The sequence below is a fragment of the Mesoplodon bidens genome (genome assembly GCF_964165515.1).
Source record: "Mesoplodon bidens genome assembly, chromosome: 1".
Taxonomy (NCBI): domain Eukaryota; kingdom Metazoa; phylum Chordata; class Mammalia; order Artiodactyla; family Ziphiidae; genus Mesoplodon; species Mesoplodon bidens.
The window spans coordinates 48916209-48943868 of record NC_138176.1 but is presented as its reverse complement, the minus strand read 5'-3'; the positions used below and the strand labels follow the sequence as shown (position 1 = coordinate 48943868).

At 46.1% G+C, this 27660-nt stretch overlaps 1 protein-coding gene across 1 annotated transcript in view; it reads left to right on the top strand.

Moving 5' to 3' along the window:
- The window catches only part of WDFY4 (WDFY family member 4), a 276626-nt gene that overhangs the window by 95422 nt on the left and 153544 nt on the right, over positions 1–27660 (top strand). The window contains exons 20-31 of the mRNA XM_081247758.1: positions 171–402; positions 1459–1604; positions 2683–2794; positions 3505–3695; positions 10134–10286; positions 14646–14719; positions 16752–16913; positions 17523–17614; positions 19427–19526; positions 21484–21689; positions 22490–22659; positions 24800–24925. Coding sequence (XP_081103884.1) covers positions 171–402; positions 1459–1604; positions 2683–2794; positions 3505–3695; positions 10134–10286; positions 14646–14719; positions 16752–16913; positions 17523–17614; positions 19427–19526; positions 21484–21689; positions 22490–22659; positions 24800–24925 — 1764 coding nt within the window. The remainder of the gene's footprint in view (positions 1–170; positions 403–1458; positions 1605–2682; positions 2795–3504; positions 3696–10133; positions 10287–14645; positions 14720–16751; positions 16914–17522; positions 17615–19426; positions 19527–21483; positions 21690–22489; positions 22660–24799; positions 24926–27660) is intronic.

Here is a 27660-nt window from a genome sequence, read left to right as displayed (position 1 = left end):
GTGCACTGTTTCTCAGCTTTGAGAGTTATCTTTGTAATGTTTTTAGATAAAAGAAGTTTTCACTTTGAGAGAAGAAGGTACATCATTTTATATTTTATGTGTTTGTTTGATTAATTCTGAGGTTAAACACCTCCCATCTACATCCCCCCCCAACCTTTTTATGTTAACAGATGTTGTACATTCAGGCCTTACCAGGACCATTCCTTTCAATGGATCCATCTTCATTTGTGGATGTTTATGGATATATTGCTACCCCTCAAGTTTGGAAACAAAAGTCATTATTAATATGGCGTCTGGGCCCTGCGTACCTCTTCGAAGAAGCCATCTCAATGGAAACTCTGGAAGTTATTAACAAACTTGGCCCAAGATACTGTGGTAACTTCCAAGCTGTGCATGCCCAAGGTATGGGGTGTTTTGATTTATAATGATCTTGCTGATACTATTTTTTAAATGGACATTCAGTTATTTATAGCTTATTTATAAAGAATACACTCAGCACAGGCTAGTCATTAGGGAAAACCTCTGTAATTGGATCATTACATATTTACAATCCAATAGAAAATGTCAGAAAAGGAAATGACAATCTCCTTTAGATTTCAGTTCCAACACACATAATGGAGGAAAGTGGGTGGGTAATACCATCAGCAAGGAAAGGGGGAAGTGAATGAGATAAATAAGTTACATTCCTTTTAATGAAGAAGCTTTTTAACTAAAGTATACTGTTGTCTTCAATTATTAAACAGGCAGACAAAACATCCACATTTTCATTATTGATTGTTGGCTGTTCAAGCAGGGAACATAGCTCTCTGTGCTCCGTCAAGTCAAGGGGGTCAGCTCCCATCTGGGAAGAATGATAAATGAATCTATGTATGGAAGCCTTTGTGCATGGTGAAGGGCGATTGAGTGCTGTGGAGTGTTTCTGTCTCCAGGCTCCATGTCTTCTTTGATCTTCATTTCCTCTGGCAAAGGGCACTGGCCAGAACAATGTGAGGAGGTCAGGTCCAGAGCCAAAGTTTCATCAACTCTCTATTCACACGATGCTTCTCAAGTACCACATGTGGCTGTCCTTGACTCAGGGACCTGGGCACTCATGCCAAAGGATGTGTTTACCATGTACATGCAGCTCATTGAAAACCTTAGGGCTTTCGGCCCAGCATTTTGGGAGCGAGGTTACCTTCTCGATAGGTGTCTCAAGCTTTAAGTAATTTCATACCTGGAATGCCTCTATTTTTATAGTAGGGTTAATATTGTGAGATTTCTCTACAGTTTTCTATGTGTCAGAAATCACAGTTAGGGGCAAACCATGTAATATATAACATACAATGTAACAACATATAGCAGCTACAAACATTCCTCAGTGATTACTTCGCCTTGTAGCAGTAGATACTTACTCTTCTGAGGCTTAATTTCCTACTCAGTAAAGTGAGTATAGAAATAACTGAAGATGTGTTATTTTAGGAGAGGACCCTTGTATGGAAGTGATGCCCCTGGTTGCAGAGGAAAGGGTTTCCTTTGGCCTTCATATAGCCAGCTCCTCCATCACCAGCGTTGCAGACATCAGAAATGCATACAATGAGGTGGACAGCCGCCTGATTGCCAAAGAGGTATGCCCTCTGACTTCACTTGCTGCTCCATTTTGGAATCATGATCTCATGGCTTCCTTCAGCTTTCAGTGATTAAGTGAATACTAATTCACGTTTGTGCATGTGTAGGCAGTTACACACAGGCGTGCTTCCCACTTCATTTGTTAAAATATTTCATGACGCCCGCCCATTTGCACCCCTCAAGACTAAACCTCTTATTTCTGAGAAGAAAGTAGGTGCTCTTCATTTTCCTTGGTAGAGCAAGAACAAATGGAATATTTAAAAAGCCTCTGTGACACTGGGAACACGACTGAGCTTCCCTTTTCTAGGTGCTACTAACCCCCCAACATTGCAGAATATTCTTTGAATCACTGTGTTTATGCAAACAACAAACTTGCAAAACAGCAAGCAGACATGTTTATAGATGAAGATGCCATTAGACTTCCTATTTCCTAATTCCTGCATAAAGAGCTCTTCCTGCATAATTCCTGCATAAAGAGCTCTTTTGCTTACTGCTTACTGCTGATGAATGTGGGCTGTTTTGTTTACATTCTCTCCACCCTCACAGACAAAAGGCCCCTTCCCTTTACTGAGACGGCAGGATCAGGGGTTGAGTCCTGTTGAGCACCAAAGCTGTGCCTTACCAGCACAGAACTGCTGGAGGAGACCAGGGTCCCTGTCTTCCTGGCCATCTGAGACCGATGATGCCAGGGCTTGCAGAGCTGGATGACCCTAGATCGGGAAGGAGGCAGCTCTGGCCTTCACAGCACCGTTCCACCTCCAGTGTACTCAGGTCCTTCCTGCTCTCATCAGCTCCTCACTGTGAGCATTTGTTTACACTAGTGAGCATGCGGGACACTGGTGGCGCAGTTGTATAACCGAAGTTGCTCCCTTATGATTAAGCCAGAGCCTGGGAGGCAGGACAGGGGAACCTGAATTTTGGCTTCAGTCCCTCTGACGTTGGTTCAGTTATTCTTCATTCACTGACTTACACTTACGGAGTGCCAGGCCTGGGGGTGCCTGCCCTCCAGGAGCTCATGAACAAGACCTCCTCCTTCCCAGGAAGGTTTCTTGGATTAATTGTTACCAATTTCTCTAGATGAACATTTCAGCCCGCAACAATGCCATGCCTGTGTTCTTGCTAAGAAATTGTGCTAGTCACCTCTCGGGTTCTCTTCGAACCATTGGAGCCGTGGCCATGGGCCAATTAGGTATGAACCTTTACTGCTATTTGGGAAGAAGGGTTGTGGCTGTCATTGCTTGTGCAGCCTGGAATTCTGGAGCGGCAGGCAGGACTGAGAGGGCTGAGGAGCTGGAACAGTGAGGGCAAGAGTTGGGAGTTAATCTCACCAGAGAGTTCGCCTCCCTGCAGAGGTCAGTTCACTTTGCTGCATCTGACAACTGGTCGTGAACTCGCTACTAACCGGGCTGGCGTCTATGCACAATGGAGTGAGTACAGTGGGGCCTCTGAGCAGAGGCAATGGTTGTGGCTGTTTGGGTGAAAACAACAGCCGGCGACTGTTGGTTGCCTTGCTGTCAGGCAAGAGCAAAACCATGAACTGATGCAAGGGTCCAACGTTGCAGATCTAGAGGGCAGACAAGAGCCAGAAGTTGTCAGAACAGCCAGCAAACTGAGGCTCAGAGGGCAGCTGGCTCATCCGGCACTCTGGACTGAGACGGAGGGTGGAGGTCTGAAATCCCCTGGGGTGTTTCAGCCTTCTGTGACCCAGAAAGGACTCAGCACAGGATTTCTCATTGACCTAAAACTTTCAAAGCCCCTACTTTTCCTCCCAGCCTGTCCTACGCACAGGCCCCCCCGCTGTGAGTAGATGATGTTCCTGACAGCTCTTGCATGGTGCCGAGGGAACTTCCACTGCAGTGAAGCTGTAGTATACTCAGGAATGCCCTTTGTCCCACACAGGGGTAAGGGTGTTCCACTCCAGCCCTGCTGCCAGCAGCCTGGACTTCATCGGTGGCCCCGCCATCCTCCTGGGCCTCATTTCCTTAGCAACGGATGACCACACCTTGTACGCGGCTGTGAAAGTCCTGCACTCGGTCCTGACCAGCAATGTCATGTGTGATCGCCTGATGCAGCTCATCTGTGGGTACCAGGTAATCCCACCCTCACATCTGAGCCTGAAGTGCCCCCCGTGCAAGGAGCTGGCATCCCCGAGGAGCAGGGAGGAGGCTTGCTGGCCCAAGTGGACATTCCCACTAGCATGACTTTTGGAGAAGGGAAACTGAAGGTCCCTGGGTCCTGAGACCAGTGTCACCAGAGCAGAGGGCCAGGTGACAGACAGCCAGAGAGGGGCTCTGATCAGGATGGGGATGCTCACCTGTCTGCGGCTGCCGGCACCTTTCACTGATGAATTCAGGAATCATTTGTGGTCCCCCCACTTCGCATCTAGCATGATGGCTAAGAGCCTAGACCATAGAACTAGAATGCTGCATTTGAATTGAGCCTCTGCCTAACTTACTACTTAACCTTGCCTGAGTCCTGAGTTATTCTCCACCTGCACGATGTGACCTATCATATCTCCTGTATCATGGGGTTGCAGTGAGGGCTAGATGATTTAATACAAGTGAAGGGCTTAGAATTATGTCTGGCCCAGAGTAAGTGCCCTAGAAATGTTGGCCATCTTTAGTTTTTAATCTCTCTGTGCTTCAGTTCTCCTCTGTGTAAAATGGGAATAATAGCAACACCTATGTTGTAGGATTGTGATAGCTGAGTTAATATATGCTGAGTGCTTAGACATGTGCCTGCCCAGAGTAACTGCCATGTGTGTGCACTGTGATTGTTATTGCTGTTTACTGTTCATAATGTCAGACGAGTTGTAGACACTGTCCTTCAGGAATGCCCTGCCTGGCTGGGAAGCAGCCAAGAAAGGACTCATGGAGGGCAGGAATAGGGTCAAAGCCTAGACAAGGTCGCTGGGGCACGGAGGCTGCAGTTTCCTCCTGGGCACAGTGGGGGCAGGGGGAGGGCCTCCCTGTCTCTTCGGCCCCCGAGTCAGGGTCTGAGAAGAAAGCTGTATGGTGTCAGGTGAGGCACACGCCCTGTCACCTGGACTGCTGCCACGGCCAGACAGCAGCCCCTTCCTCCTGCCTCGCCCTCAAGGTCCACTGATGCCAGTCACAGCTCTACATTATAGACCTGATGACACCTCTGCCTCGTGCAAACCCTTCAGACACGTCGGGTCGTTGATACAATATCCCAACTCCTAAAGGCCTTCTAACTGGCTACCAACCTGTCCTTCCAGCCCCACCTCCCACCCGGCCAACGTTTCATACCCTACACTCCTGTGTCCTCAAATCCTGTGTGGTCATGGATCACTAAACACATAGTGTGACCCTGCGTTCCTGTGCCTGCGGTTTGTTGATCATTTTTCCCAGGTACATTCCTTCTTATTTTCCCAGGTCGAGCTCCAGTGGCAGGGGGGACATTTCCCCTGACCCCTGCACTGCCTGTGTGGTCGTCTCCCGGCCTCTGTGGCACTGTGTGTATGCCCAGGTCTAACTGCTCTCATGCAGTGCTGTGATAATCACTCTGCTCATCTCCATCAGACTGTAATGGTCTAAAGCGCTGGGCTTTTCTTGTTCTTTGCCAGTGTATTACTGAGACCAGAAAGACTCAGTAAATATCTGGGGAATAAATGAATGGGTGTGGCCAGATTTATATCAAAATGCAAGTATTGAGGCTCCTGGTATATAACAGTTTTCTCTGATTATATTGTTAAAGGCAGTAGTAGTGGGATTTGTCCCAGTTCAGCACATGGATGTCCGCTCTGGCTAGGGATTTTAATAATTACTGTGAGCATTTCTAAAAAGGTCCAAAGCAGTTCCTGCTCTCGTGGGTAGACCTAGAAGGATAAAATAAGATGAATACCAAAATAATTTTAGTACAAATCAAATGCAACAAGTGTCCGAGATTCTCTTCCAGAGCTACCACGGTCTCCATGACCCGGTGGTTACCCTCCATCTTCCCAGAACCCTGGAGCTCCTAAGAGCTGGGCCGTGTTGTGTTCACTGTTGTCTCCTCGCTGCCCACTGCAGGGCCTGGCACGTCGTGAGTTCTCAGTGAGTGCTTGTCGCATGAATACAGTGCCTTGGGAGCGTTAACGTGCTCCAGAGCTGCCGAGGCGGCCGCATCACACTTGGTAGAGGAGTCACAAAGAGCTTCTTTAAAAAGAAAGGGGATCGGAGAAGGCCTAGAGGACTGGATTGGCTGAGTTTTGCAGAAAGAGATGGTAGAGGCAAGAAGTGGCCCTTGAATGGAATCTATTTACTCAACTCATATCGACTGAGCACCTCCTAAGAGCCAGGCACAGTGTCAGGCTAGGGATACGGATGAATAAATGGGTTTAGTCCCTCCCTCCGTGGAAATTTCTGTCTGACTCAGTCTGTTTAGGCTGCTATAAAAGATACCATAGATGAGGTGGCTTAACAGCCACAGAAATTTATTTCTCAGAGTGCTATAGAGTGAGAAATCCAAGACCGTGGTGCTGGCAGATTCAGTGTCTGGTGAGGACCTACTTCCTGTTTCATAGACAACCATCTTTCTGCTGTGTCCTCACATGGCAGAAAAGATGAAGGAGCTCTCAGGGGTCTATTTTATAAGGATACTAATCCCACTCACGAGAGCTCCATCCTTATGACCTAATCATCTCCCAAAGGCCCTGCCTCCTAATACCATCATACAGGCAATTAGGTTTCAATATATACATTTTGAGGAGATACAGTCAGCCTACAACATTGTCTAATGAGGTAGAGAGAAAAATACTATCACGAGACAAGGACTCCCAAATAGTTTGAGTAAAGAACCCATCAGATTCAGAGATTCATTGTAGCTTTACATGTGAAGGCAGAAGAAAAAAATTTTAAAACTCTTATGGCTTACAATAGAAATATTTCAAAAATTTATGTATTCAGGGAAAGAGGTAGTGGTAGAGAGGTGGGAAATGACAGGTTTGAGTAAAGAAACAAGATTTTTATTATTATTTTTTTGCCTTCCCTAACTACTCTTTATGAAACAGAACCCTCGTCTCCTTCTAGACACATTTTCTTGCTATGTTTCTTCCTAATGTGCATGCCTGTTTGGCATGTTGTATATGTACTTGTTGCCATGCTTGTGGTCTGTTTTGCCCCTAGACACAAGCCCCATGAGGACAGGACTGGGTTTGCTTGTTCATTGTTGCATCCTAAGAGCACATGGTAGACAGTAAGTGTTCAGTAATGATTTTTGGAATGAATCAGTGAATGAAAACAAGGGTCTTTAATTAACTGGCTGGCTCAGGAGTGGATTTAATCATTTTTTAGACGTTTACTCTGTATTCATCTGTTGGTTTGCTGATTGGAGAGCATAACCCTTCCTATCTGTTATTTCTATCAAACTTATTTATCATCCTCTTGTCAGACTAGGTGACATCCAGCCAAGTGTTATAAGATGGATTTTCATAACATGGTAAAAGATGGAGGATGGTGTTCTAGATTAACATTATGAACACTTAAGGGATCCAAGATGGGTTCCTCAACATGGCTGGGAGGAAAGTACAATTGCAGGCAGGTGCACAGCCTAGATGGAGACAGAGGGAAGGGTCAGAGCCCCACCACTCCATGGAACATGGATCTTATCTCAGAGGTGACGAGTAACCATTCACAGGCTTAGAACAGGGAAGTGGAATGAATGATGCTTTAGAATGACATTTGACACCTGTGTGGAAGATGGTTTGAAGGGTCAAGATCGGAGACTGGATAGAATCCAACATGATGTGAGACTGCATCCCAGATCTGGGGAGACTTGGAGTCTTTGTGAGCAGTCTTGGCACGTAGCATATGAAAACAGCCAGTGCTGTGCACCCAGAGTGCTGCCGACAGGAAGGAATAAGACATTTGGGACATGCTAAGTGTGAAGTGACTGTGAGACATCAAAGGTAAAATACCAGGTGGGATACCCAGCTCTGGAGTTCAGAAGGGCATGCTTGGTGGGAGGTATAGATGTGAGAGTCATCAATATCATCATGATGGTATTTAATCTAAGGAAATTGATGAAGTAGCCAAAGAAAAGGAGTAGTGAAAGGAGAGAAGAGGACAAAGGAGGAAGCAGTGAGGAACTAACCAGGTAGAGCTTGGAAATATGAAAACCCAACAAGGGAGGTTGAGAGGGAAGAAGGAAGAGAAGACAAAGAAATGCTTTGTCAAAGAATTTGAAAAATAAAGTGTTCTGAGAAGGTGGGCATAGTCAAACAATGCTAGATGCTGATAAATAATGCAGCAAACTAGGGACAGAGAAGTCCCTGTTGGACTTGGCACCTGGGAGTCACTAGTGACCTTTCTAAGGCAGGTGGGCAGGAAGAGGCAGCAACCAGCGGAAGGGGGTTGAGAAGAGAATGTGAAGTGAGGATGTGGAGCCTGAGTGTGTTGATAGTGCTTTCTATTTTTTAAAATTTTTAAAAATCTTTGGCTGCTTTGGGTCCTCGTTGCTGCGCAGGGGCTTTCTCTAGTTGCAGCGGGCGGGGGCTACTCTTCGTAGCAGTGCGAGGGCTTCTTATTGCGGTGGCTTCTCTTGTTGGCGGAGCACAAGCTCTAGGCACGCGAGCTTCAGTAGTTGCAGCACGCCACGAGGGCTCAGTAGTTGTGGCGCTCGGGCTCTAGGGTGTGCAGGCTTCAGCAGTTGTGGCTTTCAGGCTTAGTCGCTCCACGGCCTGTGGGATCTTCCCAGACCAGAGCTCGAACCCGTGTCCCCTGCATTGGTAGGCAGATTCTTAACCACTGCACCGCCAGGGAAGTCCAATAGTGCTTTCAAGAAGTTTACCTACAAAGAAGAGTAGAGAAATGGGGCCCAAACTAGAGGGATTAGGGTTCAAGAGAAGGTTATCTTTAAAAGGAGAACTACTAGGGCATATTTGTCGGGAAGAAAGTGACAGAAGAGGGAAGGATGGATGAAGCTAGGAGAGAAGAGCTATCCCAAGGAGCAGGCGAGGGGTGGGTCCCAGAGGCCAGGTGAATAGAAACCCTGCTTGTGACAGGAAGGAATGCAGTGCAGGCATTTGTGGATCTGATGGTGGGGACATGAGAGTGTTCACGTCTGATGGCTTCTAAATTCTCAGCTGTGTACTGAGTCAGGTGGTAGAGGGGAGGGAGGCTGAAGGAGAGAGGAGAAGAGATGAGATCATCATCTTTAGGATGAGGAAAGCCAGCTTACTGAAAAAAGAGTTGGACTGCCAGGCCAAATTGAGTACCAATTTGACATTTGACACTATTAATGTAAAGTGAAACCAGTCAGCCTGAGTGATTTTTCTCAAGCAGCTTTCAGCCATCCTAATTATGTCCTGGTTGGGGAGTGGGGATATGCTGAAGAAGTGACTGGAACAGTCTGAAAAGATATTATTTTCTGATTACAGTAGTCTCAGTCAGTTTGGGCTGCTATAACAGAATACTATAGACTGGGTGGCTTATAAACAACAGAAATTAATTTTCTCACAGTTCTGGAGACTGGGAAGTCCAAGATCAGGGTGCCAGCATGGTCAGGTTGAGTGAGGACTCCCTTCTGGATTGCAGATGGCCAACTTCTCATTGTATCCTCACATGGCAGAGCAGAGAGAGGAAGAAAGCTCCCTTGTGACTCTTATAAGGGCACTAATCCCATCTGTGAGGGCTCCACCCTCATGACCTCATCTAATGCTAATTATATCCCAAAAGACCTGTCTCCAAATACCATCATATTGGGGAATAGGGTTTCAACATGTGAATTTGGGGAGGAACAGACATTCAGTTCATAACAACAAGTGAGACTTCCTAATGACACACTGGAAGAGCGTGTCTGAGAGGACAGGGAGAAGGGTGGACTGTGTCAGATACAGGCGTAGGGAATTGAGTTGTGGATGAGCTGGGCTGAGAATCCAGATGCAGTTGATGAGAACCCAGATGCAAGTGGATGGCAGGTCAGCCTGACTTCTGTGTGACTGAGGTCAGCAGAGACATGAGGCTAGGTGAGGTCCATCTTATTAGTCTCTGAGATGAGTGTGGGCCACTGGGATCCCAGTGCCTCCAACTCGGTATGGTTGCTTGCGTGTTGCCAGTTTCCCAGGGCCTGGCACAGCAGAATGGCACATCTGTTGGCAGCAGCCTGAAGTGAAGCTGATGTGACTGGGTTCGTGGGCAGGTGGTGGCTTCCTAGTGATATAGCAACATCAGTAGGATTGGTATGAATGTAGGATTCAGTAAAGGAAAATGAGAAAAGTACACAGAAATGTAGAAAGAAACCAGGAGAAGGTGGCATTCTGGAAATGTGTAAGATTCAGGAAGGAGCTGGGGGCCCACAGTGAGAGGTGAAGCCTCAAGTACAGAAAAGTAGACACTGGTGGGGAAGCAGCCACAGAAGTTGGTATATGTTTTCCTTCTGATAACAAGGGAATGGAAGAGGTAGCACCAGAGAGCAGAGCGTTTTCAGACTGGGCTGACCAAAGGTGCTGGTAGGAACAAGTGGGTGAGGGAGAAAGAGCGGTGACGATGCATTCATGAGTAAACTGCTTTGTGTTTTAACCTTTGCAGATAATGGCGTTTCTCCTGAGGAGAAAGACCTCTTTCCTAAACCATCGCATTTTTCAGCTGATGCTGTCTGTTGCCGGCACCGCAGAACTGGGCTTTGGGTCCTCCGCTATCACCAACATTGGTGTCTTCCAGCACATCCTCTGCAATTTTGAGGTAAACTGGAGACTGGTCACTAGCCCTAAAGGAACAGGTGTGTGATGGTACAGAAAGCCTGGAGCTTTCTCTAAACCCAGCAGGTCAGCTTCCTCGATGGTCAAGATGGTAGTGAGAGAGAAAACTGACAAGGCTTTGAAGTTCAGAGGCCTTGGTTAATAATTAACTCCTACCACCAATGGGCTGTGTGGCCTCGGGCACGTCTCTTGACTTCTCTGAGTTTCAGTCTTCTCATGTGTGAAAGGGAGACCATCTCCTCTCCCTCACAGGCTGGTGTGGGAGCCAAATCAGATAGTATCTGGAAAAGGATTTTAAAAGTGTAAGCTTCCATATATAAGAAGGATTTTAAAATATACCAATTCCTTTGGATGGTGCTTTGCTGTTTATAAATGTTCCTTCAAAGGGATGAGTGAGAGATGCTGAGGGCACACCTGAGGCTGAGTGAGGAGTACTGCACAGACCTTTGGGTGGATAGATCCATTCACAAAGCATCGTTTACTGAGTGCCCACTAGGGTCGGGCACTGGTGTGTTCTGGAGACATGGTGATAACCAGGATGCAGCCCCTGCATGCAACGATGGGGCCCAGGACATGACAAAGGTGGTGCTCCAATGTGCTGGGTGCCAGTGAGGGAGGCACAGGGCATCTGGGGAGTGGAAGGAGAGGACAGTCAGCTCAGCGGATCTGGGCTCTGGGGCTGAGTTTGACAGAATGTGTTCAATGGGAGAATATTTCAGGTGGAGTGGATGCTATTTGCTTACACGTGGGGATGAGAGCAACCATGGGGATTTGAGAGCAAGGGGCTTGGGGCACCTGTGGGGATGTTGTTGCAGGTAGAGGTGAGGCTGGAGGGGGAGGGAGAGAAGGCAGCGGAGGATGGTAAGCTGCAGGGCGCACACTTTAGCCGGTACACACTGAAGTCCATGGAAGTATTTTAAAAACTGTTTATTTTAATTAAAAAATAATATATGCTTGTTATAGAATATTTTAAATTATAGAAAAATGGAAGAAAAACTCCTCTTTCTGAGACCCAGACGACTGTTGTTAACTTTGAATGCATCCCTTTTTTTGTACTTTCTATGCATAATATATGTATTCTTTAAAAATCATAGTCATGATCATAGTGTAGGTATTATTTCTCCCAGCTTCTTTTATGAGCTAATCTTGATACCAGAACCAAAAAAGGATAGTATGGGAAATGAAAAAGTACAGGTCAATTTTACTCATAAATAAAAGCTACAAAAAACCTAAATGAAATACTATCTTAATTGGACCAGGCCAGGATGAACACCCAGACCTGGATCTGCAGATAGATGCAAGGCTTGTGGGGGAATCCAGTAAGGCCTGCGATACGGGCTTCCTGTGCACAACGGGGAAGCAGATATGCACAAATGGCTTTACTACCCTGGGAAACAAGACAGCATGCCTTGGCAGCACTGCTGACCCTTCCAAAATGCTGCAGCCGTGCTCAGGCAGCTTGGCTCCACGACATCGTTGCCATCAGCCCAGCCCAGGAATGACCCATGCAGGAACCCACCGTGCTCCCACTGCCTGTTCCTGGAACCACCATGGGCACCACCTGTCCCCTCCCTGAATAAACTTACCCCTCAGCTGAGCCAGTGCTTTTTCACTGGGGTTAGGAAAATAGGCAACCAATAAAAACAAGCAAAAAGATGCTAAAAAACCACACTAAAACAAAATGAAATGAAATAAAATTTTAAAAGATTGGGAGGAGAGAATTTCAAAAAGAAGAAGAGTTTCCCCAGTGTCTGCCTACATCAGGCGAAGTAAGGGCAGGGCTGTGTGGGTTGTGTTTGGAGGTCACTGACGGGCCCAGTGAAGAGTAAATGGTGGGGTCAGACATGAGGTGAAGAGCGGGGAGGAGGCGGGAAGGAGACAGTCAGTGGGCTTTTGAAGAAGAAAGAGAGAGAGAAGGAAATAGGAGGAACGTTTCAGAACTTAGATAGGAGACTTGAGCAGTGAAAAAGGGGTGGTTAAAATACCAGTGTGAGAATCAAACTGACAGGACAAGTCCTTCAAGGAAAGGGAGGGTTTGGAGAACAGAGAGTGGGTTACAGGAGAAGGCGCGTGATCCTTGATGACGGGTGTGCAGCAGGGAGGGACAGGAAGTTGAGAAGCTGGAAGGGACAGGACGTCGAAGTCATGCGTGTCTTAGGCTTGTGGTCTCAGAAAAGGCCACCTCTTTCTGAGAGTGAGGTGGTCCCAGGGGTGGGGAAGAGAACAAAATTTGATATTCAAACAAATTTAAGCCAGACATCTCAATGCAGTCTTTAGTACAGGGGTTATGTGACACCGGATGACAACCACAAGATTCAGTTATGCATGTTTCCCAAAATTCAGACAGTTGGTATTATATAAAATAATTTCTAAAAGAGCTAGGCAGCCTCAAATGTGCTGTGGCAACTTCTTATTGTTCTAAAGCTCTGGAAAAGGAAACGGGGGGAGGGGTATTGTTTTGTGGGAAGGGTAAGGGGTACCACAGGGTTCCTGTCTTACTTTCTCAGCTCTTCCAGCTCCTGACACAGAGCCTGCTGTATCATTTGCTCATGGTTGCCTTCGTGAATGAATGAATGAATTCCAAGTATGCAAAGCTCTTGGCACCCACTTGAGTATGTTGGGATGCCATGTCTGGCTACCCCTACCTCCCTGGTAGCCACATCGATCCACACCAGCTCTTTTAAATGGCAGCTGCCCCACCTCTGTGTATACTGGGCAGTGGCTGTGCTTACAGGAGCTGGAAATCTGTCAGCCTGTTTCTGGCTTAAGAGTAATCCACTTATCTTACTTTGGTTTACTTTGCATTCACTCTTTTAAAAAATGTAATGGATCCTTATTAAGTGCCCACTACATGGCATGTGTGATGCTGGGCCCTGGGGACTGGGGAGGGACAGTCTCTGCCTTCCTGATAAACTTATGTCCACTGAGACTCTTCTGTTTTCCCCAGTAAGTGAAAGGATGGAGCCATGGCCACCTGCTTGGTTCAAGTGAGGTTGATTATTATTATTATTATTATTATTTATTATTGGAGTATAATTGTTTAACAATGGTGTGTTAGTTTCTGCTTTATAACAAAATGAATCAGTTATACATATACATATGTTCCCATATCCCCTCCCTCTTGCGTCTCCCTCCCACCCTCCCTATCCCACCCCTCCAGGAGGTCACAAAGCACCGAGCTGATCTCCCTGTGCTATGCGGCTGCTTCCCAGTAGCTATCTACCTTACGAGGTTGATTATTGACCCTCTGGGTCACTGTCTGCAGGAGATGCCTGTAGGGGAACACAGAGAGGAGGCAAGAGAGTGGGCTTCATGGTCAGATTGACCAGGCTTTGAAGCCAGTCTCTGCCAATTAAAAACTGTGGGGTGCCAGACAAGTTACTCAGTCTCTCTGAGCCTCACTGTTCTTATCTACTAAACGCAGATAATGATATCATTTTAGGACTTTGTATGATGCTTCTTGCCTCAAGCAAATGGTATCATTTGTAAGTGTGAGCTCTTTTTGCTGCTATATGAGTGCACTCTTATAATCCTGCACCTGAACCTTATAGATTCTGGGCCTTAGGAAACATCAGCATTTAGATGAGAAATAGTAGAGCTCTCTAAAGGGAAGTAGAAATGAGACATGAAGGCACACCATCACCTCTGCCCCAGAAGGATGGGGAGCAGCTGCATTTTGTTTACAATGAAGAAAGCAACCCGAGTGATAAAGTTCACTGTCAGAATCTCAGTGCATTTCACACCTGCATGTCACGCACAATTGTGTTTACAGGAGATGGGAACATGGGCTGTGCTGCAGGTTCTGTAGATAGGGGAACTGAAGAAACTGCACGCACAAGTTGCTACAGCATAAAACCTGAAAGGTGGGACTCAGCTTCTAATTCCAGTCCTATCACTTGCGGGTGGTGAGGTACCTGTCACTCAGTGGTCTGTCTCAGCCTGTCTTTTCACATCTCTGAATTGGGAGCACTGGTATTTGCCTTGTAGGGTCCAATGAAAATGAGATGTTGTTTGGTGTGTGGACACACAGGTTGCAGGGCCCAGGGTGGGACACACGTAGGAGATGGTTAGTGCAGGTGTCCTTGGTTGGAATCTAGACCTACAGTGAAGCTCCAGAGAGCAGCAGAGATGGGGAAGGTAGGAATGGTGTTTGCACTTGCCCCTGGGGGAGGTGCCCTCTACTTTCTAGCTGTCAGGAGAGCTAGTCTGATTCCAGAGCTGGTAAGCTGTGTTAGTGATTCCAAGCCAAAGGAGACCACACCCAGCACCGTACCTGCTCACGCTGCCTGGAAACCCTTCTCTCCACACACCTTGGTTTCACTGTGTTTCTTCTGTCTTCTAGCTCTGGATGAATGCTGCGGACAACTTGGAGCACTCCCTCTTTTCCCATCTTGTAGAAATCCTTCAATCACCAAGGTAAGCTGGGCTTTGGCAGCCTGGGGGTACAGTCAAAGGCTTCATGCCAAGAACAGGGACTGAGAGGACAGGGCAGCCGGTGGTTCAGCAACCACGGCCTTCTCCCCTCCCAGAGCACTGGGTCCCCAGGTGGTAGCATGTCTGTCTTGGTCTACACAGCTGCTATAATGAAAATACCATAGACTGGGTGGCTTACAAATCACAGAAATTTATTTCTCACAGTTCTGAAGGCTGGAAGTCTAAGGTCAAGGCTCTGGCAGATTCAGTGTCTGGTGGGGACCTACTTCCTGGTTCATAGTTGGCTGTCTTCTCACTACAACCTCACATGGCAGAAGGGGTGAGGGAACTCTCTGGGGTCTCTTTTATAAGGGTGCTAATCCCATTCATGAGGGCTCCACTCTCATAACCCAAGCATCTCCCAAAAGCCCCACCTCCAAATACCATCACACTGAGTGTCACTTTTTGAATTATTCAGGGCTCTTTTGATTGCAAGTGGCAGAAATACAACTCAAACCAACTTAAGGAAGGAAGAAAGGGAGGGGAAAAAAGGAAGGTGGAGAAAGAGGAAATTTATTGGCTCATACAATTGACTGAGGCAGATCTTCATATGTTGTCTGGATGATGCTCATATTACTTTATCTGAGGTCGGTCCCTCATCTCACCTATGTTTTCTTCTGTGCTAACTTCATTCTGGCTGGGCATCCTCACAGCATGTCCTCTGCTCAGCACAGTCGGAAGACAGGGCTTCCTTTTCACTCGATAGTCCTAGCAATAGGATGGAGTCTCACGGGGCCATCTTGGGTCATGTGGCCAGGCAGCATGACTTCCCCTCTGGAGTGGGTGGAGGGGAGTTAGAAAGAGGTAATTCCCAAGGAAAACCAGGGATCAGAATATGGGAGAAGGGAGGCAGGAGTGCCAACCGATCAATCCACCTCCTTCCTTACAAATAAAGCCGTTCACACACACCCCCACCTGCCTCTTCACATGTCAGCTCTTCTGGAGATCATTAGGACCTCAGTGTTTTGAATGTATTTGCAGCCATCTTTTCATGCAGCCGTTCGTGATGGACTATCTATTATAAACCCACTCCATTCCATAACAGTTCTTAGCGCTAGAAGTTCAGAGAAGGGCAAGACATAGCCCTGTGGTGAAGGAATGCAGAAGAGCAGGCTACTCAGTGCTGTGATTAGAAAGAGCACAAAGGACAGTGGGGACTTATAGGTGATGAATGCACATCTTCCCACTGAGCCCATGAGAGCAAGTCACACGCAGAACTGGGCTGGTTCTACCTCTTTTGTGTATCAGAGATGTGGCACTTGGCAGAATTCAACACAGTAGTACTGAAAAGACAGTTCAAGAAGGAGCCATCCACCCAAATTCATTCTCCTCCACCTTTATTTTCTTTCTCACTTTCCACTTTCTTTCTGTACCTGTTGTTTTCTAAGAGAACGGACACTCACCCTGGAAGCTGTTTTCTTTGGGGGAGTAGAATTTACTGGAAATTGTATTTGCGATTATCCTAAGGAGGGAGTGCGGAGGCTTGAATTCTGTCTCTCTCCCCCTTTGACTCTCAGCGGCGTGTTCATCCACTTTGTGGTTTGGGGTGGGCAGGAAGACGCACACCCAGATGGGCTCGCGGAGGCCCGCGCTCCGGCTATTGGGAAGTGCTCCGCGGTCACGCTCCAGTCTGCTCTCTTTGTTCTGAGTTTTCTGAGACCAGCATTAGTTTTCCCTGAGGCTTGGAATTTAAAAGTCAATAGCTGGGGTTGTCTTTGAAGGCAGTTTTCAGGGGTGGCGGCGTGAGGGGGTGGAGGGGTGGAAGGGCACCAGGAGGCTCATCCCTGAGCGACTCTGGTACTGGGCAGACACATATTCGATGGGTGTCTGACAGCGTTTTGACGAGTTGCCAAGAGTGCATCGGAGTCAGAGGGCCATGGAGCAAGCCCAGCCGGTGGAACCTTTTTAGCAGAGACACAGCAAATTTGGTTCATTCCAGTAAAAGCTTTTACTGCCTCTCTCCCGGGCTCGCCAGGGAAGGACCCCGGAATGCTGAAGTTGCTCACCAGGCGCAGCTTATTCCCAAGCTCGTCTTCCTCTTCAACGAGCCAGGCCTCGCCCCCTCCAAGATACCCACCATCATTGCCATCCTGGGCTGTCAGCTGAGGGGCCACTTCAGCCTCCAGGACTTGCGCAGGTACTGCGCCAGCTCCCCGGGGGGAAGGGCAGAGCCTCGGGGCTGTTTAAGGAGGGAAGGTAGGCGCCAGCTCTCCGCTGACCATGCTCAGCCCAGCAGCACTGCCCCTTCAATGCAGCAGCAGGTTCTATTTCCTTGGAACCTCCTAGGAGTTTCTCTGTTCAGGGCGGAGAGCTGAAAAAAGGGGTGGGTCCGCTAGACTCCCCAGCAGGCTGTGTGTTCACTGCTCCCTGGTGCTCGGACACACCTCGTGTGCCAAGAACTCCAGAAATTCCGTGAGCACAGGCATCCTCACCGACCAACGACCCAACATGCCTGCCTTTTGCAGACTTCCCAAAGGATAGTCCCCGCTGGCAGGACATTCACCTTTTCTGTCCTCATCCCTGTTTGTTCTTTTGAGCTGGCAGAGCCAGAGTTAGCTGCTCTGATGAATCCTGACAGATCTGAGAAGTCTTTGGAAATATCACATTGATCACAGAATAACGCGATTCCCCTCAAACCCTCCCTTGAAGCCGCATTTAGGTGGATCACTGTAGAAAACCTTCACGTGTGTTTAGGAGACAGGGGCTGAGCCCACATTTGAGCGTGTCCTTCTCTTTCTGTCTTAAGAATCGGGCTGTTTGTTGTGTACACCCTCAAGCCTTCATCGGTGAACGAGAGGCAGATGTGCGTGGACGGAGCCCCGGACCCCTCCGTGCCCGGTGAGAAGACCTTTCCCAGACGCCAGCCTGAAGGCAGCAGGACGACCCCCATGACGGCCCTGAGAGGAACATGCTGTGGGGCCATTGTGCATGAAAGGCTGAGGGGGAGGAGGGGCAAGGCACCCACAGCCGAGCTGTTGTTCCCACACGGTGGCTTATGAGGTCACATCTCTATGATTATGGTCACGAATAAACGCAAATTGTATGTGCTTCCTTCACAACCTGGAATGGCTTCCAAGGCCTCCAGGATAACACTCAGTTCTCTGTAGACCAGCAGGTGGGAGCCTTCATGCCCCAGCCCTTGCCTTGCTCCCCTGATGAGCCCCAGCTTCAACACTCTGAAGCACGTACAGGTCCTAATGTGTGACGGTCTGCCCGTCCATCCATGCTCTGCAGGTGCTATTCGCTCTGCAGGAGTGCCTCCCTTGCCCTGCTCCCACCCCATCTCACCCCGCTAGACCAGCCGTTCCCAGTCCCACAAGCCAGGTTAAGTCATCTCTTCTGTGCTTCTAGAGCCATTGCATTTAATCTCATGCAAAGGTCTGTGATTTGTTTCTCTGAGTCTCTCTCTCTCCCTAACCAGACTCAGAACCGCAGCTACATCATGTTCCAAATTCCCTCTGCTAGGGCAAATGTGAGGGGGACAACTACTGAGTGCTTTGCCCTGGGTCCTCTGGATCTGCTGTGTCCAAGATGGGAGCCTCTAGCTGCACATGGCCATTTAAATTTAAATTCTAATTAATCGAAATGAAATGCAATTAAAAATTCAGTTCCTCAGTCACACTAGCCTTGTCCCAAGTGCTTGATAACCACGTGAGGCTAGTGGTTACTGCACTGGACAGGACAGATAGAGAACACTTTTACTGCAAAAGATTCTCTTAGATAGTGTTACTCAATCCAGATAAATTATCTCTTATCCTTAGACCAAGCCTGAAAAGTAGGAATTACTTTTCCCATTTTACAGATGAGGAAACGGAGGCTCAGAGAGATTAGGATCTTAATGAGAGATGGGGCCAGAATCCAAATAGAGGGGACTCTGACTCTGGTTCTCCAAGCTGCCTCATCAGTTCTATTTCTACAGCATGGTGGGTGTGCCCCGAATTGGTGGTAAAATAACTGGTTAACCAAGGGGAAGAATGAATGGATAATGAGAAGAATGAATGGATAATGAGACAACAGGGCACTGTTTCGTCAACCCTTCTTCTCATAGGGACTCCACGCTAAAACTTTTATCTCACTAAACATCTTCTATTAAGACAATATTTACATGGCCTTCAGGGTTATAATAACACTTCAGAAGTAAAGTTTCTTCTTCCGCTGGATCCATATACCTCTTGCTACAATTCAAGCTCTATTTTTAGTGCAACATAGACATGCCAAAGGTCTAGCCTAGAAACATTGAGAGCAGGAACTCAGATCAAGGATCATAATCTTCACTTCTTTGCCCCCAGTGCCTTGCATAATGCCCAGCATGTAGTAGGTGCTCAGGAAATGTTGCAGCCTATGATAATTTAAAAAATTCATCTACTGGAAGGAGAATTTGACCTTATCATTTTTAGGATTTTTTTTTGGTGGGGGCTGGAGAATGGGGAGCATCAAAAACATCTCTAGTTAAAGGGAACTTTAGGAACATTTCCTGAAATTCTTTTTAAGCATTGCATGGAAATCTAGAACTGAAAGCCAAAATTTCAAGTCCCATCCATGTCTCAACTCCTGGGAGAACTAAGCATTTGGTGAATACGATTGCTTACTGCAGCAAATATTGTCTCTTTACATCCGTTTTTTCTCAAATCTGAATTTTCTTTTTTGTAGCTGGAAGTCAAACATCTGGAAAGACAATCTGGCTCAGAAACCAGTTGCTGGAGATGCTGCTCAGTGTAATATCTTCTTCCCGACTTCATCTGTCCTCTGAGTAAGTAGCTCCAGAAAGAGTGATTTGGCATGAGGCTGCTTCATACAGGGTGCATATTAAAACCTTTTCTTAATGAAAAGTTTAGCATCTCTGAGTTGGTTTTCTGCAGTGTGTTCTCTGCACTAGTCAGAAAGAAAGTTATATTTTCTCCACCCAATAAAGCAAACCTTGCCCTAAGATATTCTGATGCAAATGTTAAATGGGCATGAGTAACTCAAAACAGATTTGGTGTAATTACAATAAACGCTTTTTGTCACCATTGCTATAGTGTCATTGTTATTGTTTTGGCGGTTGTGATAATTACCGATTTTGATGTCCTATACTTGGCAGACAATAGAATGGAGAGATGGTTAGCCTAAATAACATCTATCAAGGAAAAGGCTTGCCAAATTCTTCTTCTATTTACTGTTATTTAGCTATTTTTCCAAGTTGGAAAAAGAAGTATCTGCCTTCAATTAACTTTCAAAAACAACGTGTAATCATAAAATTCCATGAACTCTCTCCGACTGCCTGTTTTATCTCAGCTCTGGAGTCATTAATTCAAGAACTATTTGTTGAGTATCTCCTGTGTGCCAGACACCGTTCCTCCCTCTGAGAATGCAGTGCTGAGTAAGACAGTCCAGATCCTTGTTACTCTCACTGAGTTGACATTTTAGTGTGTACGTGTGTTTGGGGCAGGGAAGAATCAGGGTGGGGAGTTACCCCTCAGTAAAACGGCCTTTCAAATAGTGCTTAAAAAGTCTTTACGTGTCTAGAATCAAAGCATGGTAGGACTGGAAGATGCCTTGGAGATGAGCTAGTCCCTTCCTTTTCACTTTTTTGAAAAGGAATGTAGTGTAGTGCTTAAGCACCTGGACTCTGACAGCCAGACCTCCTGGGTTCAAATCCCAGCTCTGTCCCCCAGGGACCTCGGGGAGGTTACCTAAGCCTCCCCTCTATGCCTCTCTTCTACTCATCTTTATGAGGATTAAGATAGTAGCTGCCATAGATGGAAATTATTATGTGGATAGCTCTGAGCATGGTGCCTGGTATACTATAAATACTCCATCAGCTAACCACTGTCACCATCACCACCACCATTCTCATTACCATCATCATCACTTCCACCAACATCCTCCTCCTCATCATCATCATAATGAAGGAAGATGACCAGAGCTCGTCAAGAGCTCTGCCAAAGTCATCCCATTAGCAAACAGAGACATGACTAGAAGAGAAGATGGTCTCTTGACTCCTAGTTCTAGTGGCCATGCCCTCACCATGCCTCATCTGGCAGCTCGTGCTGAGAACACTGCCCGGCCAGGATGGATCCTTCCCTGGCTCTCACGAGGCTGAGTCCTTTGCTGAACCATTGCCCCTGAGGATTGGCTTCCCATCTCCCTGCCCTCCCTTTCCCTCTAGCAGGTCTGTATTCTCTAGACTCATCGTTTTAAAATTCATTTTTGAAAGTGACAGTTAAACATGTATTTTTTTGTCTAAGCCAATAAAGGTGCATAAATATTGGACTATTCCATTTAGATTAGTTTTGAACTAAAGTGTGTTTAAGAAGGGAGTTCAGTAACCATTATGTGTTTTATGTGACTGCATTGATGTAATTAGATGGTGGCCATTCAGACACTGTGTAAGCATGAATATTAGTGAATAGGGCTATCAAAGGGCCTGCATATTTTTACATCTATTGGTACATAGTTTCCAACTGCTTTCAAAAGCTTTGGCCAACTTACACTTCAGCCATTAATAGGCAAATTCATCTATTTCACAGCAACCTTGCCAGCATTTTATTTTACCGATCTTTTAAAATGTAGCATGTACTTTGCTAAGTGATGTCCAGATATTAAACTTAACTTGCCTTTTTTAGGTGACTAGTGAAGCTGAACATTATTTGAATTTTCTGGACATGTCATTTGCTTATGGGCTGAGAGGTAATTTATAGCATTTATTGACCCCCTTCCCCCTGCAGGACAAAGGAAGAGATGTTTCTGAACCTGGGGCCCGATTGGTTCCTGCTATTCGTGCAGGGCCATGTGCACCCCAGCACGGTGGTGCTGGGATTGAAGCTGCTGCTGCACTTTTTGTCAAACCCCTCCCTCCGCGGGCGATTTAAAGATGGCCTGTCTGCGGGGTCCTGGGTGGAACGCAGCTCTGAGGGCGTGGACATCCTGATGGGTGAGTGTGTGGTCATCTCCAGGAGGCAGGGTGCCCCCTGTGGTCTGTGAGTGAGGACCTGCCAGGACTTGCTTGGGGCTTTCACAGCTCCGTGCTGTAGGATCACCTTGACCCTGACCCCTTCCCTCCCATCAGCCCCAGCCCCCTCTGACTTCCTTTTTAGGATCCCACCATGGCCTCACTGCTCTTCAGATGCTGGGGATTTCTTCCCATTCCTCAAAGCCTCCTTAGCTCTTTCCCTCTTCCTGGGATGCTTCCCCAACCCTCAGTACCGGCATGGCTCTCCTGTTTGATGTGGATTCATCCTTCAGCTCTTGATTCAAATGTTACTTCCTCTAGGAGAGGAGGAGAGTCCCGTATGGATTAGGGCACCTTTTATACTCTCTCTTTTTTTTTTCATAGTGCTTATCATCATTTATACATATTTATTTAGGTATTTAATTCTGTAAAGTCTGTCCCTCCCACCACATCGTAAGTAGTTGATAAAGGCCTGGGGTTCTGTATATTTTGTCAGAACACTATGTTCTTATTGCCTAATACAAAAAGGTCTTATTGCCTCTAGGGTGGTAGGCACCAAATAAGCATCTGGTTTTGAACAAATGAATGAGCATGTCAGGAATAGGAAAAATTCTTGTTGAGCACTTTCTTGTGCTCCAGTATGTGTGACATATATTTCCATCTGGCATCTCTGTGGGATGGGTGGGTGGTAGGGGATTCCCTTCTGCGCCCAATTCTCACCTTGACCAGAAGCAACAGCAAGTTTTCTCAATTGGATTTTGTGCCCCTCCCCCTCATAATAGATAACCTGAAGAGCCACCCTCCCACGCCTGACCAGAGCCCCTGCGTGCTTCCTGGGTTCCAAGTCTTGAGTGACTTTCTGGCCCACCATGTTCATATTCCAGAAGTCTACCTCATCGTGTCCACCTTCTTCCTACAAACACCACTTACAGAGCTGATGGACGGGCCCAAAGTAGGTTCTTGGGGTTCCTGGGATGGAGTGACACACTTGGCTTTCTGATTCTGTATGACCAAGGCAGGTCCCTAAGACTCCCCTCCCCTTCCTCCATGTTTTTCCAGCTTTCGTCCTGACCTACTTCCTTCCCTAGCAGTCCCACCCCTGGCTAGCTTTTCAAATACCCTTCACTTCTTCAGCCTCTGCCTCTCATGTCCCTCCCAGCAGGTCTCTGTTTTTATCAGTTCCTCTTTTAAGTCTTTCTCCTTCTGGGCACAGCTAGAGAAATCACACGATGGTGGGGGCCACACGGGGAGGTGAATTGCTCCCATAACAGACATAGAGCCTCAGTTTATGTCCTCCAAAGAAACATGTCCCTTTACCTTAGTAGTGCCTCTGCTATTCCCCTGCATTCTAGCGTGACCCTTACATGCCCCGAGCCTTCTGGCCCACAGACGCCCTTTGCTCAGATGACTTATGTCATGGTAGGAGTAGAGGCCCCCATGAAGGGGGCATTGCCTCAGGACCCCACCCTCCACCACTTGTATATTCCATGACCCTCTTTATCACCTTCTCTCCACTGTTGCTGGAAGGGCAGCTTTTCAGGGCTGGTCTGGATTCCTTCCACTCCTTTCTTGAGTGACCTCACCCCTTATCATCCCTTCTTCTATATTTTCGGCATCTCTTTCTACTGACTCTTTCCTCATAGACCATAAGTATGATAAATTATGTCCCACCTAAAACCAGAAGCTGCCCCCTTGACTCACACTCTTGACCAGCTCCTGTCCTGTTTATCACTCTCCTATTTTTCCTTGGCCAATTTTCTCCAAAGAGGAGCCCACACTCACTGTATATACCTTCTCACCAGCCTCTCGTTCACTAACTCACCGACGTGCACCAAATCCAAGGCTTCACTGGCTCCTGTTCCTGTGGGATCACGTTCAGAGTCCCCCAGCCAGCATCAAGACCCTTCCTGATTGGATGTCTCACTTGTCTCCCCAGCCCAGCTTCCTTTCTCGCTGGCCCTTTGTGCTGTGATCCTCCTGAGTCACCTCCCCAGTAAGACCAGCTTCTTTGTCCTTGCCTGCTCTGGGCCTTTAATGAGCCCTTTCTCCCACCATCACCTGCCTGGAAAGGTGTCTTCCCTCAATTCTCAGCTCAGATGCCACCTCCTGCTTAGACTCCCTAGACAACAGTAACCATTCCTCTTTGGGCCTCATCATGCATTCACCTTTGCCTTATATGCCACCAGCACATTTACATCTGCTTCTCTCCTTAGATACTGAGCACCTCAAAAATAGACCCCGCCTCTTACTCACCTTCCTGGGCACCTGACAGACAGACTCAGAAATTGTTTTTTTGTCTTAATAGAGTTGAGTTAAACCACACTGAATTGACAGGGGTGGAGGGGCACCTCTTTGCAAATAGAGGGCTAAAAAATTCACCTCTCGTACATCCTTATATTTGACCTATCTCAATCCTGATATATGCTAATATATTAGAGATCACACTTCAAAATAAAGTTCTTAATATGCTGTGCTAAGTTAATCAAAATGCTATATTTTAATTTTTCCAAGACTGTATTGCAGGAAACAAACATTTGCTGAATGTCAGGACCCGTGATAGATGTTTTACATATTTTATTTTCCTTGATATTTATAACAATCCCATGGGGCAGTTAATGTAATTTTCATTACACAGAGAAGGAAACTGAACTGCCAAGAGGCTGAATAGCTTGTGTAAGCCCAGTTTTTTAAGAGGCAAAGTCAGATCATCCTGCTTGTCAGCCCCATGTTCTCTCTGTTGCACTCTGCAGTTGCCCTAAAGCCTTTGAATTTGTCACATTTTCTATAATCTCATTTATAAAAATTCATTAAAATTGATTGGGAGATTGACTATTTGTGATGTCAGACCAAAAGAACTAAATTCGATACCAGTTGCTGGTGGGTCTTCAGCACCATCTTGGAGGTGTGCATTTCCCTTATACCCCATTAGTGGGCTGAAGCTCCCTGAATGGGCCAGCCACCTGGGCTGCTACTGTGCTGTTTTGCCTTTCCCACTGGGGCCCCTGGGAAATGCCATGTGCTGGCTGGAAAGCCGGTCGGTCCCCTTGCTGCATAACCACAGGTCTCTTTACATCCCTTGCCTCCTCTTTCAGGACAGCCTGGATGCCATGCTTCAGTGGCTCTTGCATAAGCACCACAGGGAAGAAGTCCTCCGGGCTGGGCTGTGCACTGAAGGTGCCCTGCTGCTCCTGGAGATGCTGAAAGCCACCATGAGCCAGGTGAGACCCATTCCCCACATGCTGAGACGGGGTTCTGACGGGAAGACAAGCTCAGAAAAGTCAACCTTGATTTTTCCCAGCAGCTTCCCAGTAGTGCTGATAATTTGCAGGTATTATTCAGACATCTTGATAGAAGAGGCAAGGTGATAACTTAGGTGCTCAATGGGAAGCCCAACCTAATTGTCCCCAGTGGAGTTTATGGGCTCTTGCCAGAAGACATCTGTTTTCCATTTGTTTAAACATTTGACTTTCTTCACTGGGAGATTTAACGACTCCAGTCAAAGGGAACATTTCTGAGCAACTGCTTTAAATCGGGAGCTTCAGGGACCCTGTGGAGGGGGAAAAGGGGTCTCTGCCCTCAAGGAGCTGACCTCTACCAGGACAGGTGGGCCTCTCGAGTGAGGGACCCATGAGGTAGAGAGACCTGTCTTAGAGAAGACAGATGTCCGCTTGCTACAGACATGACATGGAGAGCCTTTGATTCAGGCCTTCAAGGTCCACCTTGAAGGTGGATGGAGAGGTTATTTTAGACCTGGAGGCAAAGGCCACGTGCCCTGTGAGCAAGAGTAATTGAGAGCCAGGTAACAAGAACACCCACGAGAGGCTGAAAAATTCTGGCTTCATTCTATAGACTCTAAAGGCAACTGGAGGTTTGAGATGTGTGGGGAAACCTAATTGCTTCTGTAAAATGATGCATGATTACCTTTAAAATTTAAATAAGAAAAAGAGTAGAAAGTAAAAATAACCTGAAATCACTCCCATCCAGAGGTGTAACCACTGTGAACTTTAGTGGAATATCCTTCCAGACACCTCTTTAAGAGTATACCATATCCTTAGAGGATCAGACCATATAAATTTCCTTTGCCTTTTTTTCTCAACATTTTGTTGGTAATCATCTATATTTGAAGATGGAAATTTTTGTTGCTTCTCGGAATGTTTGTTGTTATCAAAAGACTGTAATGAACTTTCTCGAGCAGACATCTTTTCCCTCTAGTTTGATGACCTCCTTAGTGTAAATTCCAGGATGTGGGATAGTGGGTCAAGGTGTACTTCATGCATTCTTTTTCTCAGGAAGGTTGCAGTAGACCTTATACGTGTACATTCCTCCTAACACACATCCCACTGTCCTCTATAGATGGGCTTGGCCCGGTCCTCACAGCCTCAATGACATGGCCAAACTGATGAAGTTGAGTTCTTTTGCATTTATTATCACTGAGATTGATAGCATTTTCATATGCTTATTAACCATATCTACTTATTTTACTGTGAATTGCATGTTTCACCTTTTGCCAACTTTTCTCTGTGTGTGTTGATAATGCTTGGAAAGTATAGATCAAACTTTTTGCTCTTTTTAAAAACAGGAATGTACTTAATTTTTATTAAATACTCTCTTAGCATATAATTAGATGATCAGATGGGTTTTTCTTTTAAACATTTACCTCTGATGAATTATATCAATAGATTTCCTTGCATTCTCGCAAAGATGTCACTCTGTTCTTATCCATTTAGCATACTTCCTTATTCTGCTTGTAAATATTTAATTTATGATTTTGAATTCATATTTATAAATGATATTATATTGTGGTTTTCTTTACGTTATATGTTGTCAGGTTTTGATATCAGCATTATGCTAGCTTTACTAACAAAAGACTTCTTTCTTTTTGTTCAAGATGATGTTAAATTCATGACTCATATTATTTAAATTGTTCCTATGAAACTTCTTGGGCCTGAATTTTTCCCATTATTGCCTTGCTTCGGCTTTTAAATGTCTCCTTCACCTAGTTTAGGTAATTGGTAGTTTTAAAAATCTTCCCATTTATTCAGCTTGCACGAATGGTCCCCTTTAATGCATTTAATTTTCTCTGTGATCATTTCCTTCTTCTTCTTAATCTGTAAATCCATGCTCTTGCTTCACTTCTCCCATTACTTAAGGAGCTGAGGACTTGTGGATTTGTAAGGAACCAACTTTGGATATATTTATCATTCCCCTCATTTCTTTCTGGCTAGTTCTAAAATTTTGATATGTGACATCTTAATTTTCTGTTGTTTTCTAGAGCTTCTGTGATTGCAGATTTAAAGACCTTTCTGATTCATCCTTTTCAGTGTCCATGTAGTTGAATTTTTTGTTTGCTTCTATTGTTGTTATTCATTTCCAGTTTAGTTTTGTCCTAGTCAGGACATGTGATCTTTACACTTTCCATCTTTGGGAAACTTATTCATGGCTCCCTTGTAGACCTAATGTGCAACTAATGTAGGGATGCCTGAAAAAGATGCATATTTTCTGTTTGCACCATAGAGAGTTTGTTACCCTTTTAAATCAATGTTATTTAGAAAGAGCAAACCAAAAGAATAACATGAAAGCATTTAAAATAAAGAAAATACATAGTATGCTGAGGGAAGTAAGAAAATAAGGCCAAACATTTACTTTATAATAGCAAACATAAAATGGTTAACTGTCATATAAGAGACGTGACCCTTAAACTGGGTCAAAAAACAAGACCCAGTCTTCTGAAATCTAACAAACGTATAACAAAAGCAAAGTCATTGGAAGATTATTTTGGTTCAGTGAAGATATCTGCCATGAAAGCATCATTTACCAAATATGGTAGACAAGCATCAAAATCTAGAAGGCAAAAACTGGAAGAATAAGAGAAAAAGGTCAGAAATATAATTATAGTGAATAATGCTAACATATCTCTCTCAAACAGTTTATTTTATTTTGCTTGGAACTTTAC